Raw genomic sequence first — 17,406 nt, forward strand, 5'->3', positions numbered from 1 at the left:
GGGAGATAGGGAAAGGGAAAAAGGAAGGAGAAGGAGATGGGGGAGAGCCCATCATGAGATACTGGGGGTTGTTAACTGGGCTTGCAGCAGGATATTCCCAGCTGTAAATGTGGGAATGGAAATGGGCTCTCCTTGGAGACTCCAAAGGAAATGGAATTTCCCCACCCACAGTCTGTAGCACAAAAAGTGCATCCCCATCCCTCCAGCCCTCAGCACAGCCCCATCCCCACTCCCTGAGCTCCCATCTCCCTTCCCTCCACAGCCGTGGGCCTGTCCAGCTGCCCGGAGCCGCAGGTTCCTGGGAACGGGCTGAAGATCGGCGAGCGCTACCTGGTGAACGACGTGGTGTCCTTCCAGTGCGAGCCAGGCTATGCCCTGCAGGTACCACTGATGCCTTCAGCTGCAGCTCTCACGTTTTCCAGACTCTGTGCAGCACTGGAACATAACTCTGAACTTCATATAGAGTGCTAGCAAGTTCTCCTCACAGTTCAGTCAGACAAAACAATCCTTTTCCAGCCCCAGAACCAAGGACACCATTCTAGCTTCAGCCCCAAAAGATAAAAACAACAGCAAATTGAGGAGGATGGGACTTCATCCCCTGAAGCTGAAATTGGACCATTAACCCCAATATGGAAATGGACCAAAACTTACAAAAGTGTGAAAACTCGTGACCCTGGGTCCATCTTGGGTAGAGCCATGGCTGGGTTCTTGTGCTGCCCAAGGTGTATCCGTGAAGGCCTTTTTAATAAATTCCTACTTTATTCCTTTAACTCTGTCCAGCCTCTGCTCCAGGTTGCCTCTTTAGGCATCACCAGAAGGATTCCTGCTTTTCTGTCCTGTCTGTCATCTTCACACATCTCTTTGTACCTCTGTTAGTATTTGTGGCCAGCCCAAGTACTTTTCCATAGCTTTTCCCAAGGCAGAAAGATAAAATTCATTCCAGAGCTCCAAGCTCTGGAAAGAACAAAATACACTCCAGAGCTCCAGGCTGGGGGTCTGAGGTTCCTGTCCTGTCCTGCTTCTTCCTGAGAGCCAAGGTTGAAACCAGCTCTTGGTTCATTTTCATCAACAAAGTTTAGTCCCTGTCTGAGAGGGAAGATTCAGAGAGGGTTGAATTACCTCACTATTTATGTTTCTATTTGATGATTCCTGTCAATTAAGCTCATTTCCTAAATTTGTAAAACTGTATTCACCCCCCCTTGCAGGGGTGAGCATTTTATGGACATTTTTCCCTATCTTCCCTTGGAATCCAATAAAGGCCAGCCTTTAGATTACCTCCTACACTAATATTATCTCCAAAGTGTGTTGTTTTATTCCTAGATTCTTTAAGGCATCACTTTTTCTGGCACCCCAGATGGGACAGGAACCTGGGAGCCTCCCTTTGGATCAGGTTGGATCTATCTTGCAAGGAATTCTTTCCTTCCAGGACAGGGACAGGCTCCCCCCTTGTTTTCCATCCAGCTCCCAAACCTCCTGTCTTGTTTTTCATTCCTGCAGGGCCACTCCCACATCTCCTGCATGCCGGGCACGGTGCGCCGCTGGAATTACCCTCCACCCCTCTGCATCGGTAGGACTGGACTTCTTTCTACCTGGCTGATATTTATAACACTTCCCTAAAAAAAAATAAAAATAAAGAAACAAGGATAAAGAGCTGATTTAGAGAAATTCAGGTTGGTTCTGCAAGTGTGAGAGTGTGGGGGAAAAAAAAAAATCTTCATTTGTTGCCAGGGAAATTGCGCCCGAGAAGTCCCCGTGGGCTGCCTGGAGTGCTTTGTTTTGGATGTTAGAGATGTGGCTGTAGCACAGAATGTGAAACACAGATTTATCCCCCTCAACACAAAGCCATTCCAAAGGGAAAATCTAAAATTTCCTCGTGCTGGGAGCAGGTTGGATTTTTGGGCTGAGGATTTTTTCCGTCTGAGGTGTGGTTTGTTTTTATGGAATGCATCTGATCCCACCAAAGTTGCTTCTTTCCCTGGGGCCTGGTGTCTCCCAGGATCCCAACTTGCTGTGCCCACTCTGGTGTCCAGCAGGTCACTTGTCCAGGTGGCTCTTTACCCTCAGGTCTGGTCAGGTACTCAGGCCTGGAAGGGACTGGATATTCCAATTTCCCTGTGGAAGATCCCGAGGAGAAGAGGCCTGGAGGTGAAGGGAACTTGCAGGAGGTTTATTTTTTTTATTATTTTTCAGTCATTTACTTATAGCAAATGTAGATGTTTAATATTCATATTGCACATTTTGCAGCTCTGAGAGAGACATTTATGCATTTAATAGCTTTAGTTAACAGTTATTTTCGGCTCCTGCTCTCCTGCTGTTCCAGCTTACATCATTTGGCTTTAAAGTAATTATAAGAGCCAACAGTTCTTTTATCTGATGATATGCTGGCCAGGAATAAATAGAAAGACATTTCCAGGAGAATGGCTGAGCTAAAGGACCCATTCCCTTGGGAGCTGCTCTGAATGGAAGCAGAAGCCCTTGGGCTCAGCTGGGAGATCACAGCATGGAGGAGGATCCCAAAAGCTGGCAAACCACAAGTTTGGTTCTTTGAATCAGCACCAGCCTCCCAGTCCAGCAGGATTTTGGCTGCTTGAGTTGTGCCTGCCTTTTCACATTGCTGGGAAATGCCAGGCAGCTGCAGAGAGGCAGAAACACATCTGGAGCCAGGAGTGACCATCACCTTTGTGGGTGTGACAGTCCTGGGGCTCTTGTCTTGTGTCCACCAGAGCTCCTGCTCCAAGCACAGCTTGCAACTGGGCTGATTTTCTCCTGGTCTACTTCCTCCAGCTGCTGGGCTTCTAAATAATTCAGAAGCAGTTTTATTAGAGAGCCATTAGGAGGAAAAAGAAAGAGAAATCTTCTGGGACAAACCTCATTAGGGGAGCGAGTCCAGGGTAATGAGATGTTGGACAAAGAGCCTGTGCCTGGCTGTCACAGCGTGTTAGGAGAGCACCTGGCTGGATTCAGCTGGCTGGTGCTGCTGGGACCAGGTGGAGGTCATGCAGATAAGCATGAGGAGATGCTGTCAGTGTTTCAATTTCATGTGATGCCTTTTGTAAACATATTTTTGGGCTGTCGTGGCTGGCAGTCGGCTGCAGGCAGTGAGCAAACACTCTGTGCTGGATTTATCAGTGACTGACTGCAGAGATTGGCACATGGGGCAGGAAAAAGAAGGAGCTGCAACTGGAGTTAAAATAGCATCACTCAGCTCCTTCACAGTTGTTTTTTGAGCTGTTTTTGAGGTTAAGGTTTTAAGTAAGTGCTGCTGGCTGATTTGATGCCGTGTCTGTGGGCAGAGCAGGTGTCCATCCCCTCTGTCACTGCTCAGATCTGGCTCTCCCTCTGTGATGGCCCAAACTGGATCTCTGGGCTCAGGCTTCCTCTCCAAAGGGCAGGAGAAGGGCACATCCCTTTCTGATGTGGCCATGTAGTGCCTGGAAACTTGGTGCTGGTTCCTTTTTCTCAGCTGCATCTTTAATTCCTTGATTTCCCACGGCCCTCATCCAGACAGATCCCTCAGGGATCCTGGAAGGGATCTTGTGACTGGATCCTGACCATGAACCCTGGTTTTTTTCCAGCCCAATGTGGAGGAACAGCAGAAGAGATGGAAGGTGTGCTCCTGAGCCCAGGCTTCCCAGGAAATTATCCCAGCAACCTGGACTGCACATGGAGGATCCTGCTGCCAGTGGGGTTTGGTGAGAGAGCTGGGTTTGGCTTGGTGCTGTCACAGAAGAGGGGGTGAAAAATCAGAGAATCCCTGACTGGTTTGGGTTGGGAAGAACTTCAAAGATCATCTCATTCCACCTCCTGCCAGGGGAAACTTTCCCAGGGTGCTCCAAGCCCCATCCAGCCTGGCCTGGGACACTCCCAGGGATCCAGGGCAGCCACAGCTTCTCTGGGCACTGAGCCAGGACCTGCCCACCCTCACAGGGAAGAATTCCTTCCTCATCTCCACTCCAAAGCTCCTTTGTGTCAGTTTGAAGGCACTCTGTGTCCCCAGGGCAGTTAAAGTCCTGCTGAGTGCCCAGGCTGTCTTGGGTGGGAAGTGCTGGGGCTGAAGCTGGAGCTGGGGTTGGAGCTGGGGCTGGAGCCGGGGTTGGAGCCGGGGTTGGTGCCAGGGTTGGTGCTGGGGTTGGTGCTGGGGTAGGTGATGATGTTGGTGCCCGGATTGGTGCTGGGGCTGGAGCCAGGGTTGGTGCTGGGGCTGGAGCCAGGGTTAGTGCTGATGTTGGAGCTGGGATTGGTACTGGGATTGGTGCTGGGATTGGTGCTGGGGTTGGGGCTGGAGCTGGGGTTGGTGCTGATGTTGGAGCCGGGGTTGGAGATGGGGTTGGTGCCGGGGTTGGTGCCAGGATTGGTGCTGGGGCTGGAGCCAGGGTTAGTGCTGATGTTGGAGCTGGGATTGGTGCTGGGATTGGTGCTGGGATTGGTGCTGGGGTTGGTGCTGGGGTTGGAGCTGGGGTTGGTGCCGGGGTTGGTGCCAGGATTGGTGCTGGGGCTGGAGCCAGGGTTAGTGCTGATGTTGGAGCTGGGGCTGGAGCCAGGGTTGGAGCTGGGGTTGGAGCTGATGCTGGTGCTGGGATTGGTGCTGGGGTTGGAGCTGGTGCTGGTGCAAAAGCTGAGCTGCAGTTTTAAAGCCAAACTCCTCCTTCCCCCTCTCCAGGTGCCCACATCCAGTTCCTGAACTTCTCCACAGAGCCCAACCACGACTTTGTGGAGATCCGGAACGGGCCCTACGACACCAGCAGCGTCATCGGGCGCTTCAGCGGTGCCGAGCTGCCTGGCTCCCTCCTGTCCACCTCCCACGAAACCACCGTCTACTTCCACAGTGACCACTCCCAGAACAAGCCAGGCTTCAAGCTGGAATACCAAGGTGAGGAGGGACAATCCTGTCCTCGGGAGTGGTGGGAGGGAGTCATGGTTCCTGAGTTAATTCTGTGAGGGCTTAATCCAAATGAGTGGAAAGGCATTACAGGAAGGCCATACTTAATCCTGATAACTGATCTGTTCCCCACAATGGCAAGGAGAAATGTTCCCAGAGTGCCCTGTGGCTGTGAAATGACAGCCAGGTTCACTTTGAACCTTGTGGGCAAGGGGAAGAGCTCTCAGAGTTTGCTTTGGAATGTTGGAGCTGCTTTTCCCCCTTGGCTGAAGTCCAGGCACGTCCTGAGCTCAGCCTGGTGCAGGGTTGGGTAAATAATGAAGCAGCCAAATAATAGAACAGGGCTGGCTTGGAGACCTGGGCTGAAAGGAGAGAAAGAAGCTGTTAAAGTTTCAATCCTCAGTTTTGGGAGCGATGGGAGATGGAGGTGTTTTCCCTAGCTGGACTCCTCAGGCACCTCCCCTGTATTGAACGTGAATTTTTGGTCCCCCAGCTCTGCCTTCCCATCTTTGGAAGCCTTTCTGTCTTCCCTGCCCTCCTGTGCTGAGCAAGTGGGAATTCAAAGGGTGAAAGGAGACAAAGAAGTTGTTAAAATAAAGAGGTGCCCTCAGTTCTGGGGGTGATGGGGGATGGAGGTGCTGTTTCCTCAGCTGGAGTCCTTGGGCAGCTCTCCTTGTTTGAACATGAATTTTTGGCTGACCGACCCCCAGTTTTGCCCCCATAGTTGTCCCTGAAAACCTTTTGGTCTTCCTTGCCCTCCTGCCCTCGGCATGTGGGGACTCAAAGGGGCAGAGGATGCCAAGGGCAGCTCATGGATTTCACCCTGAACACAATCAGGAAACAACTGGGAGCTGAGTGGTCTGGGAAGGAGATCCAAGGAGTGGGAAGGGGAGAGAACGTGTCCCTCCAGTCGTGTGACACAGCCAAGGAAATGCCTCTGCTGGGAATAATTGAAAGCATTAATTTGGTCTTGCCTGTCTTGTTCGTGTCTCGGGTGATTCATGGGCTGCTGTACCCAGGGACAGGCGAGGTTCTGTGGGAAATCTCCTGGAAATTGCCGTGGAAATGAGCTCCAGCCAGGCTGACCACTCATTTAGGAACATGGTCACCGATTGACTCCCATCCCTCATCAGGGCTGGACATCTGAGGTTGGAAAACAAGGCACATTTCCCAGCTGGAAGTGGAGTATAGGGTGACTCTGGATTCCAAGGCAGAGGGATGAGGATGGGCCTCCTGGGTCCCCTCAGCCTCCAGGCAGGTTCATCAAGGTTTATTTCCTCCAATTAAGTTGCTGTATGAGGAGGAAGGAGCCAAACACACGTGGGTGAACAGAATCCCAGGATCACTGAGGTTGGAAAAGCCCTCCAAGGTCACAGAGCCCAGTCTGTGGTCAATCCCCACCTTCTCACAGAGTGCCACATCCAGCCCTTCCCTTCCAGGAGTGGCGACTCCAAACTTCCCTGGGCAGCCCCTTCCAACCCTTTCCATGGAGAAATCCCCCCTTCTGTCCAACCTGCCCCTCCCCTGGCACAGCTCAAGGCCATTGCCCCTTATCCTGTCCCTTTTTTCCTGGGAAGTGAAATACAGAACATTCTTCCTTGTGTTTCCCCAGCCTACGAGCTGCAGGAATGCCCTGACCCGGAGCCTTTTGCCAACGGAGTGGTGAGAGGAGCTGGCTACAACGTTGGCCAGTCCATCTCCTTCGAGTGCCTGCCTGGCTACCAGCTGATCGGGCACCCCGTGCTCACCTGCCAGCACGGCACCAACAGGAACTGGGACCACCCCCTGCCCAGGTGTGAAGGTACGGCCTGGGCTCACCTGGACACGGCACCTCAGCTCCTTGCCTTGGAACGGGGCTGGAAGTGGCTCTGGGAGCAAGGTGTGGTTGGGAATGTGCGCTTGGAGTGAAGCCTCGGGTGAAATGTAGTCTCCATGAGGTGTTTTTGGTGAATATAAACCGAAGGACGGCTTCTGAAGGGGATTTGAGTCTTAGGAAGTGGGTGAGGAGAATCTGTCTCTTACCTCCCTGCTGGAGCTGTTGTTTCTCTGTGACACGCTCCAGGGTCCTTGGAGTGATAATTCCTTGCTGCTTTATTTCTCAACAACATCCAGCTTCCATTGATTTTGCTCTGATAAATAAAAATAGTCACTGGTAAAAGAGCCTTGCAGCTCTGAATGCTCTGAGTGTGTCCCTGTCTCCTTCATGGGCATCTCCAAAATGATCCTCAGGAATCTTCCAGGGTTGTTTTGTTTTTTTCTGGAAACCGTGCTCAGAGGACTCTGCAGGCTGAAGATTTCCATTCCAGGCCTCCAAAGTCATCCAAATTCTCTTTTCCAACCCGCTCATTGCTGTTTCACCCCTCGGGCTGGTGGCTGGAGTTCTGTGGGATTTACTTCCAGAAGGGTTTCAGATGAACCTTTAAGTTCAGAGCTGCTTATTGAAGATTTCCCAGCCCATTTCCCAGGAGCACTGACCTTCCAGCGTTCCAGGGGGTTTTCCCAGGGATCAGCAGCCTGGCCTGGGGGACTTGGCCCCTCAGGATTTTTGGGGTTTGGTTTCTGGTTTGGTTATTTGAACACACTGTGGAGCAGAGCCAGGCTGGGGAGCTTGGCTCCATGCTCACACTTGGATCAGCAGGGAGGGATGGGAGGGGTTCATGGAGCTGCTGCTGCACAGGAAGGGTGGTGTTGGGTACTAACCCTGAATTAATGAGATGGAGACCACGAAATTGTCGAGGTTGGAAAAGATCTTTAGGATTGTGGAGTCCAGCCATCAACCAGCACCACTAAACCACGTTCTCAAGTGCCTCATCCACAGGTTTTTAGGGTATTTCCAGGGACTGTGTCTCCACACTGCCCTGGGCAGCCCCTTCCCATGCAAGGATGGGGTTGGTGCAGCTCCTGGGCTTTAGGACAGGGTGATCCCATCCCAAGCTGTTTTCCGTGGGTGCAGGCAGCAGGAGGAGCTCAGGGACTCTCTGTGAGAGTGAGAGAAGAGTTTCTGTGCACATCTGGCTGGCACAGCTGGATAAAATCCACATCTGGACAGTCACCTGAAGAGTTCCATACTTTCATTGTCATGGAATTGAGCTGAAAATGTGGGATGTGCTTGTAGCAGAGAGGAATTATCTAAGGCAAGTTAGGCCAAGGTCTGAATCTATCCAGAACTGTTACCTTTGTATCAAAAAAAGGAATAAAAATAAAGCGTTTAAGGGGGTATTTCCTCACCAGGGTTGTGTTTCTCTCTGCTCCCCTGCAGTGCCTTGTGGGGGCAATGTCACTGCCCAGAATGGGACAGTTTACTCTCCTGGCTTCCCCAACCAGTACCCAAATTCCCAGGATTGCACCTGGCTCCTGACAGTGCCAGTGGGATACGGGATCCACCTGAACTTCACCGTGCTGCAGACAGAGCCCTACAACGACTTCATCACTGTCTGGTGGGTACAGAGGGTCAGGAGTCACTCCAAGAACCCATTTTGGGAAATACTGCTGGGTTTTAAATAGCAGCAAGTGGGACTGGGACCCCCTTGGGATCCCCTTTGCAGTCTGGGAGCTTCCTGGTGTTTTGGAGAAGGGAAAAGAAATTACAATTTTTTGAGCTTTCTTTTAATATTAATAAATAAAAATATTATTTATGCATAATAATGGAGATTATCAACTTCAGGCAGCCAGAGGAGCTCTGATTAAAGAGTTTGTGACCAAATTTTGAGCTTGTAGCACTCGATGGCTGACCTTCAGCATATCCCCATGTGTGCTGAGCAAACAGGGAGTGAAATCCCTTTGGGAAACGGGTCCTAATTCCTCATTTTCATTTCCTAATTCCTAATTTTCTGAGGTTAAAAGTGAAATTTGTGTTTCTAATTGTCAACTGGGTGAGCACTGGGAGCCAGGAGAGGTTCTGGGGGTCAAACTGGAATAGTGAAATGTGGAGGTGGGAAAGGGAGGATAAGGAAGGGAGAAGTCCCTGGGCATGCAGGGCAGGAGGAGGACAGGTTCCTACGGTCAAATCCTTGGAAAAATAATTTTTCCTTCTGGTCCTGCCATCAGGGATGGGCCTCAGCAAACAGCCCCCCAGCTGGGCGTGTTCACAGGCAGCTCGGCCAAGAAATCCGCCCAGAGCTCCTCCAACCAGGTCCTGCTGAAATTCCACAGCGACGCCGCCAACGGAGGCATCTTCGCCATCTACTTCTATGGTGTGTGCTGCTGCATTCCTGGCATGGGGAAAATGTTGGGAATATCGGGGAACAGCTCTGGGAAAATGCAAAAAAATTCCCTTTTACCACAAGTTTTCCATTGAGTTTTTCAGCCCAGTTTTTTTCAATGAAGTTTTTCAGGGCAGATTTTCCTGGGAAGTTTTTCAAACCAGTTTTATTTCCAGGAAGTTTTCCAGCCCAGTTTTTTCTAGCAAGTTTTTCAGCCCATGTTTTTGAGGAAGTTTTCCAGCCCAGTTTTTTCCAGGATGTTTTCCAGCCCAGTTTTTTCCAGCAAGTTTTCCAGCCCAGTTTTTTCCAGCAAGTTTTCCAGCCCAGTTTTTTCCAGCAAGTTTTCCAGCCCAGTTTTTTCCAGGAAGTTTTCCAGCCCAGTTTTTTCCAGGAAGTTTTCCAGCCCAGTTTTTTCCAGGATGTTTTCCAGCCCAGTTTTTGCCACAAAATTTTTCAAACGAGTTTGTTGGGGTTTTTTTTCCACAGAGTTTTTCAGTGCAGTTTTTTGCAGGAAGTTTCCCAGCCCAGTTTTTTTCACAAAGTTTTTCAAATTTTGCCCTTTTTCACCTTCCCTGAGGACTGACTTGGGCCTTGCTCAGGTCAGTCAGAGAACTCCGAGGAACTGCAGCTGGAAACATTCTCACTCCTGGAATTCTTTGTGGAAGAAATCACTAATTCCAAGTTTAAAAAAAAAATAAATCACTGAGTCAGTTTTAAGATCCCTGTCCAAGGAGTGGAATTCTGTGGATAATTATTTTCATTTATGAGGTGCTGGAGCAGCCTGAGACTCTCCCTGCTGGGTGGGTGACTGAATTCCACTGAGGGCACCAAGATCCTTTTTCAGCACCCCAAAAAGTGCTGGTGATATTCCCAAAGGAAAAACACTGTCCAGGAATGGCCAAAATCTTTCTGTTGGGGTGGAAGAAACATTGGGATGCAAATTCCTGCCTTCATGTAGGATTTGTAGGGGAAAAGGCCTGGTTGGATTTTGCCAGTTCAGTTTCTTTGTGGAGGGGGAGGATTTTCCTTGTGCAGAGGGAAGCATTTCCCTGATTCCATCATGGCTGTCTTCAGGATGTGCTGCTCTTCCCTTGCTTTTCCAGCTTTCCAGCTTTTCCGCTGCCAGCCTCCCACCATCGTTCCCAACGCCGAGATCATCACAGAGAATGAGGAGTTCAACATCGGTAAAACTTTCCCTCGTCCTCCTCATCCTCATTCCCACCTCTCCAGCTCCTGGGAATGCTGGAATCCCCCCAAATCCGGGTTTCCAGGAGGGTTTTCCATGACAGCTCAATATCAAACGCAACATCCAAGTGTTCCCAGCTTTTCCTCTCTGGAAAAATGGGAGAGACTTGAGCCTGTTTGGGATTTCTCAGGAATCTTTGGGAGTAATGATATTTCTCAGGTGTTGCACACAAAGCTTTGGGGCCTTTACTCTGCTTTTGGGGATCTTTCAAATTTTTTGTTTTTTTTTTTTTTTTTTTTTGCCATTCACATTTTTAAGTGGCTGCAACCAGGATTTTTCTTGAAGCAGCTTCTCACATTGGCTGCTCTCTTTGAGAGGAGCCTGCACCTGGAATAATTCCCAAATCTGCTGTGGTGACAGGAGTTTATCCCAGGGTGACTCCAGCATGGCTTTCCTAGCCCTTTGTTTCTGATTTCCTCCTTTTATCCCTGCATTTCCTCCTTTTATCCCTGCATTTCCTCCTTTTATCCCTGCACTTCCCGCTTTTATATCTGCATTTCCTGCCTTTATCCCTGCACTTCCCGTTTTTATCCCTGCATTTCCTGCTTTTATCCCTGCATTTCCTGCTTTTATATCTGCATTTCCTGCTTTTATCCCTGCACTTCCCGCTTTTATCTCTGCATTTCCTGCTTTTATCCCTGCATTTCCCACTTTCATATCTGCATTTCCCCCTTTTATACCTCTATTTCCCACTTTTATCCCTGCATTTCCCCCTTTTATCCCTGCATTTCCTGCTTTTATCCCTGCACTTCGCCCTTTTATCCCAGCATTTCCCACTTTTATATCTGCATTTCCCCCTTTTATCCCTGCATTTCCTGCTTTTATCCCTGTATTTCCAGCTTTTATCCCTGCATTTCCCGCTTTTATCCCTCTCTTCCACCTTTTATCCCAAAATTTCCCCTATTTTTGTGCATTTCCCCCTCCCATGCCTGTTTTCCATCCCTTCCCAGGTGACATCGTGAGGTACCGGTGCCTTCCCGGCTTCACCCTGATCGGGAATGAAATCCTCACCTGCAAACTGGGCACCCACCTGCAGTTCGAGGGACCCCCACCCACCTGTGAAGGTACAGCTCCCATAAATCCCAGATTTCCCTGCTCAGGGAAGGAGCTGGGGAGGTTTTTCCGGTGTATTTTTCATCCTTGGGGTTAATTTTTGGATCTCCAAAGGAGTGTGGGATTTTGGAAGGAGGGAGTGAGACGCTCCCTGAGCAGGAATTGGAGTTCTCATGAATTCCATGGGATGGGCTGTAGTTCCAGGGATTCCTGAAGGGGTTTTTGTGCCTCAGGAGAGTTCTGGTTGTGGTGCTGCTGCTTTTGGGAGAGGTGGGAACTGAAGCCGAGGCAGTGGGAATGGTTTGTTGGCTTTGCTGCGTTTTGCTCCTTTCTTTAAGTGTGATAATTGTTGGGATTTGTAGGATTTGGGGGTTCTTCGAGCCCCAGGGATCAAGGAGTGCAGGGGTCATGCTCTGGCTCATCAGGACAAACCTTGTGCTTCCATCCCTCCTCTGACAAACCAGGAATATTCATTTCTATCCCCAGTGCACTGCCCCATGAACCAGCTGATGACAGATTCCACCGGGGTGATCCTAAGCCAGAGCTTCCTGGGAAGTTACCCCCACTTCCAGACCTGCTCCTGGGTGGTGAAGGTGGAGCCAGGGTACAACATCTCCCTCACCATTGAGTACTTCCTCAGTGAGAAGCAGTTTGATGAGTTCGAAATCTTCGATGGTAAGAGATTCACCCATCTGACCTGTGGGGTCCTTCCATCCCAAACCTTCCTGGGGTTCCATAATCCCATGGCAGTCAAGGGGGAAGGAGCATTCCAGGGCCAGCTTCCCACCTGGAACCTCCTGCTGGCATTCCAGAAAGCTCCTCGCAGATTCCTTACATAAGGGAATGGCTGTAATCTGATCTTTTGGATGGATCTGAAGGATTTTTGCATAAGGAAATGGCTGTAATCTGATCTTTTGGATGGATCTGAAGGATTTTTGCATAAGGAAATAGCTGTAATCTGATCTTTTGGACGGATCTGAAGGATTTTTGCATAAGGAAATGGCTGTAATCTGATCTTTTGGACGGATCTGAAGGATTTTTCCAAGGAGTGGGAGTTGGGGAACTCCTGGGATGAGTGGTAGCAGAGATTGCTGCAGGGGATGAATTGGGAAAGTGGGAATTCTCATCCCTGAAGGCCACAGGGAGCAGATTCTCCAGGCCCATTTCTTGGGAACGTGGAGGGGATTCCCAGGGCCACAGGGGTGGGGTCACCATGGGGACCTGAGCTCCTGCCTGGAGCAAATCCTGGTTTTCCTGTGATCAGCTTTGCTCCTGGATTCCCAGGAGCAGAAGTGAGCCATGGAGCTCATGTCCACAGGGAGCTGGGAGCCGCCTTTCCTCAGGGACAGCTCCCTGTGCCTGCTCCTCCTGCAGGGACACCGAACCCCCGCCGTGGCTCTGTGGCTCCTGTGACTTTTCCCTTTTCCCTGTCCCCTCGTTCCTCCCAGGTCCCTCTGGGCAGAGCCCCCTGCTGCTGTCCCTGAGTGGGAATTACTCGGCCCCTCTGACCGTCACCAGCAGCGGGAACAGTGTCTTCCTGCGCTGGTCCTCCGACCACGCCTACAACAGGAAAGGCTTCAAAATCCGCTACTCCGGTGAGTCTCTGCTCTGCCAGGAGCAGCTCCACACATAGCCAGGAGAATCCATGGAATTCCTGCAGAGATCCAGCTGTGAGAGCAGGAGCTGCCAAGGCTGGGGAGGCACAAAGCCGGGCGCGTTCCGAGCTGGGGAGGTTGGGAAAGGCAGGGTCCATCCAGGAGAAACCTTGGAGCTTTGGCTTGTGTCTCATCACTCTGTAACAATCAGGACCAGGATTGTGGGATCAGGAGAAATTCCAGGGAGAAACCTTGGAGCTTTAGCTCATTTCCCAACCACTCTTCAGAATCAGGAGCCTGATGTGGATGCCAAGGGCTGGATATTGGGAAAGGTTTCTGGATGAGGGGGTGGTCAGGCACTGGAAAAGTCTGTGCAGACTTCTCTCAGTAAATGAATTAAGGAATATTTAATTACTAGAAACGACTCCTTATTCCTGGAGCTGGGTGAGGCTCAGACAGAGCCCGTGTTTATCCATTGCAAATCCCCCTTTTTTTGGGGAAGCTCAGTGTAATTCCTGGAGGTGGGACAGGAATGACCCTGATGCTGCTCATCCTGTGATTGATCTGCTTTTTGCTGTCCCCCTTTCCAGCTCCCTACTGCAGCCTCCCGCAGCCCCCAGCGCACGGGATGATCCTGAGCAGCTCCGGGCTGCGCCCCGGCAGCTCCGTGCGCTTTGCGTGCGACGCCGGATACCGCCTGGTGGGACACAGCACCACCACCTGCACCCAGCACCCCCAGGGACACTTCCACTGGAGGGAAGCCATCCCTCTGTGCCAAGGTGAGAGCAGCAACGGGTTGGGATGGAGTTCCAGGAGTCCCCAGAGAAGCGGTGGAAAAGATGGTGAAAAAAATCCAAAGCAATATTGGAATTCTGGTAATTTCATGTTGAGAACAGGCTCAGAGCACTGGGGGCTGCTCCTCATGTCCAAGACCTTGGGAATAGGGGAGCAAAGATGGAAGGGAATAACTAGGAGCAGGAAAAGAGGGAAGGGCTCAGGATGGGGGAGGAAAATCTCATCTGTGTGAAGATGCCACTATTGGAATTCCTGTAATTCCATCTTGAGAACAGGCTTGGAGCTGCAGGTGGGCACTGAGGAGTGCTCCTCGTGTCCAAGGCTTTGGGAATAGATGGGTAAAGAGGCAAGGGAGAAACTGGGAGTGGGCAAAGAGGGAAGGACTTGAAATGGGGGAGGAAAAATATCCCCATCTGTGTGGAAGCTCTTGGTGTGGAAGTGTTTGGTCACTCGGTGGAGGCACAGCCAAGCCTCACTCGGGAGAAGCTTGGAAGAATCCAAAAGGCTTGGAAGAATCTGGAAAGGTTGCCGGCAGCATGAGAGCTGCTCTGCTTCCTGACTGAAATTCCCTTCCCAGTTGTTCGGGAAGTGCCTTCTTAGCTGTGTGCATGTCAGCAGGGGAAGGAATTCTTGGGGATTCAGGTGGTTCCCGTTGGCTTCATCCAAGATTGAGGCATGGAGTTGTTCCTTCCATGTTTCCCGGGTTCTCTGTGCCACATCCTGCCCGGCACAGAGCGAATTCCAGGCATGGGAAGGAGGTGGGATGGGGCTCTGTGCCCAGGAATGCTCCCTCTCCCTCCCTCTCCCTCCACCTGCCTGTCATCCTGGCTCCTTTATAGCGCTAAAATTCCCATCTTTATTCTGAAGGAGCCTGCTGCTGGCTTTGAACACTCATCCCTGCTCCGGGGGGACTGAGGCTGGGGATTGATACTGCACTGACTTCCCTGGAGAGCAGAGATGGCTCAGGCACGGTCTCTGCATTGTTGACCCGGCCAAGCCGTCAGGAAAAGTGGGATTGTTCCATGTGGGAGGTGCCAGGGAGCCTTGTAAGGCTCCTGAATCACTTTGGTTCTTTAGGAATTGCACCTCTGAAGGAGAGCCTGATGCTGTGAGTGCTCTGGAGTTGATTTAAAATGAGTGGGAAGCGATAAAGCAAGGCCCTGCTGCTCCATCCCATTCCAAAGGGAATCTGGACACCAGCTCAGGGAGAGATTTAGCTCCCAGAAAGCATGGACAGGACAAAACTGAGAGCTGGGATGAGCAGATGAACAGCACAGCCAGGGCTGTCATGGCAACTGTGCCTCCTGAATCCTTAGCCCAGCCTGAGGCATTCCTCTGCTTTGCTCCACCTTTTTTAAGGAAAACTGTGTCATCAGGAATGGGTCTGGATCCTGCCAAGGCCTCACTGCCCTGGAGAGGTAGAAATCCCACCTGAGCTTCATGCCCAGCTTCCAAGGGGTGTGGTGGCGTGAGAGGAGAGGATTTTAAACCTGGAGGTGGGGAAGAGATGGAGGGAAAGGCGGGAATGGCTGGAGTGACACCACAGCCACATTTCAGAGCAGGGATATGTCCCTGACCACCAGAGAGGGGCTTGGAGTCACTCCTAGGCCTGGGAATGTTGGGAAGCTCCTGTGATGGTGCTCAGCATCCCAGGGCTGTGTTTTGGGAAGGGGATTTTCCATGGGAAATCCTGCACTGCTCCGGTTCTGCTGAAGGTGTGACGTGGCAGGAGCCCCATGGGCACAGTCTGGAGTGCAGAGCAGGAATCTGGGGGCAATCCATTGCATTCCAGGTGGATCCCTGATTCATTTATCTTTTTGGAGGAGTCAGAATGTCTCCACTGACCACACAGGTCAGGATCTTGCTGCTGGATGTCTCTCTGGAAGAGCCTGACTCCCACAGCTGGGAGAACTTGCTGTTTGTGTCACATCCTGAGGTGGAAAGAGTCACTTTTCCCCTCAGTGTCCTCATATTCCTGTCAGGAATCCTGAGACTGGCCCGTGGCTCTCCTGTGCCTTGTGCTGGAGGCAGGATTCAGGGTTTTCAGGATAATTCCTGGCAGAGCAGCTCCACCCCCAGGCCTGGACTGGCTCCTCTCCTGCTCCCTTCAGCCACATCAAATCCAGCATTTTTCTGTCCCCACACCTCTCAAAGCCAACTGGCATCTTTTGCTTTGGGCTGTGTCATTCCCACCCTTTTGGGTGACAGAGATTTGGGAATTCTTTGCATGGAGCTGCAGGAATTGTTCCCCTCATCAGCCGTGTCAGGAAGGAGGGCCTAGGGTGCCGATAAACATAAATTCTCAAATGACATTTCCCAAATCTCCTTTCTGCCAGCTCAGAATCCTCTCCCACTTCCTCGTCCCGTTGGAATAATCTCCCCTGTGTGCTCTGTCCTCACTGACATTTCTGGAATATTCTGCAGGGAACAATCCTGCCTTGGCACAGAGGACACACACTCCATGTGCTGCTGTGCCTTTGCTGTCTCTGTTTTTAAGGAGCTTTGTCTTTGCAATCCCAGCTGCAGATTTGCTTTTCCCAGCCTCTGCCTTCCCCTTTTTCCCTTGGTTTTTCTGAGCCAAATGCTGGTTTGATTCCCTGTGGAATAACCTCCCTCTTCCCAGATTCCAGTGGGTTGCAATGCCCACAGGCTGAGCCTCAGAAATTGGTTTGTTGCCACCCCAAAAATCAAATGCCACTACTTCTGTAAAGAAAAACTTAATCCTGGTTTTAAACTGTCAGAGAGCAGGTTTGGGTTAAAGACTGGGAAGAAGTTCCTCCCTGTGGGGGTGAAGAGGGCTGGGATGGGTTTTCCAGGGAAGCTGTGGCTGCCCCATCCCTGGAAGTGCCCAGGGCATGGTTGGACAGGGCTTGGAGCAGCCTGGGATAGGGGAAGGTGTCCCTGAGGCAGGGGGTGGGATGGGATTTAAACTCCTTTCCATGGAGGGGAGGCAAGAGGCAGCTCAGCCCTGCCAGCCTGGAACTCCTGTCCCTCCCTGTGCCTCAGTTTCCTGGGGATAAACAAAAGGGACAATTTTTTTTGGAAGGATTAAGGGAATGAAAAGCAGAAAGGAGCAGGCCTTGGTGGGGATGGGAAGGGCTCAGCTTCCCCCCCACCCTCCGTGGCTGGATGCAGGAAAAAGGAATAGCAGAGATAGCAGGGAAAAGGTTGGATTTTCCACGTGCCCTCTTTTCCCTGGGAGGGCCATTGGAATTCAGCATGACAGCCTGTCTAGACACCAGGCCTTGGAGAGGGATTGGCCATCCCTGGGCTTGCTGCAGTGGCACTCCTGTCACCATCGGTGCCACCAGGGCTGGGCCTGATCCTGCCTCTGGAGCTGCTCACAGCCATCACAGTGCCAGCACTGCCAGCTGCTCTGGGACCCTGCTCAGTCCCAGGAGGGGGATAAAAGCTGGGCCTTGCACGGGGAAAGACCCAGGGTTGTGCTGCTGCTGCACAGCCTCACAAGAGAGAGGCTCTCTGGCCCTCACTCAGTTCCATGTCACCAAAAGTGACCTTTCCTGCTTTTGCAGCTCTGTTTCTGTGCTCAGGGAACACCAAGAAGGCCTGTGTGTTGGGGTGGCTCTGGAGCTGAGCTGGGGCTGCTCCAGGAGGGAATGGCTTTGTCTGGAAGCA

General features: G+C 51.3%; 1 protein-coding gene across 4 annotated transcripts in view; it reads left to right on the top strand.

Moving 5' to 3' along the window:
* Nucleotides 1–17,406, top strand: part of CSMD2 (CUB and Sushi multiple domains 2) — a 274,223-nt gene that overhangs the window by 222,012 nt on the left and 34,805 nt on the right. For all 4 annotated transcript variants that reach the window (XM_086863203.1, XM_086863206.1, XM_086863204.1 and 1 more), the window contains 12 exons: nucleotides 263–381; nucleotides 1,498–1,567; nucleotides 3,576–3,692; nucleotides 4,661–4,870; nucleotides 6,492–6,680; nucleotides 8,139–8,316; nucleotides 8,927–9,072; nucleotides 10,185–10,265; nucleotides 11,278–11,391; nucleotides 11,867–12,055; nucleotides 12,829–12,975; nucleotides 13,566–13,754. In XM_086863203.1, the coding sequence (XP_086719329.1) occupies nucleotides 263–381; nucleotides 1,498–1,567; nucleotides 3,576–3,692; nucleotides 4,661–4,870; nucleotides 6,492–6,680; nucleotides 8,139–8,316; nucleotides 8,927–9,072; nucleotides 10,185–10,265; nucleotides 11,278–11,391; nucleotides 11,867–12,055; nucleotides 12,829–12,975; nucleotides 13,566–13,754 (1,749 nt within the window). The remainder of the gene's footprint in view (nucleotides 1–262; nucleotides 382–1,497; nucleotides 1,568–3,575; nucleotides 3,693–4,660; nucleotides 4,871–6,491; nucleotides 6,681–8,138; nucleotides 8,317–8,926; nucleotides 9,073–10,184; nucleotides 10,266–11,277; nucleotides 11,392–11,866; nucleotides 12,056–12,828; nucleotides 12,976–13,565; nucleotides 13,755–17,406) is intronic.

The sequence above is a fragment of the Cyanistes caeruleus genome, chromosome 26 (genome assembly GCF_971803275.1).
Source record: "Cyanistes caeruleus chromosome 26, bCyaCae1.hap1.1, whole genome shotgun sequence".
Taxonomy (NCBI): Eukaryota; Metazoa; Chordata; class Aves; order Passeriformes; family Paridae; genus Cyanistes; species Cyanistes caeruleus.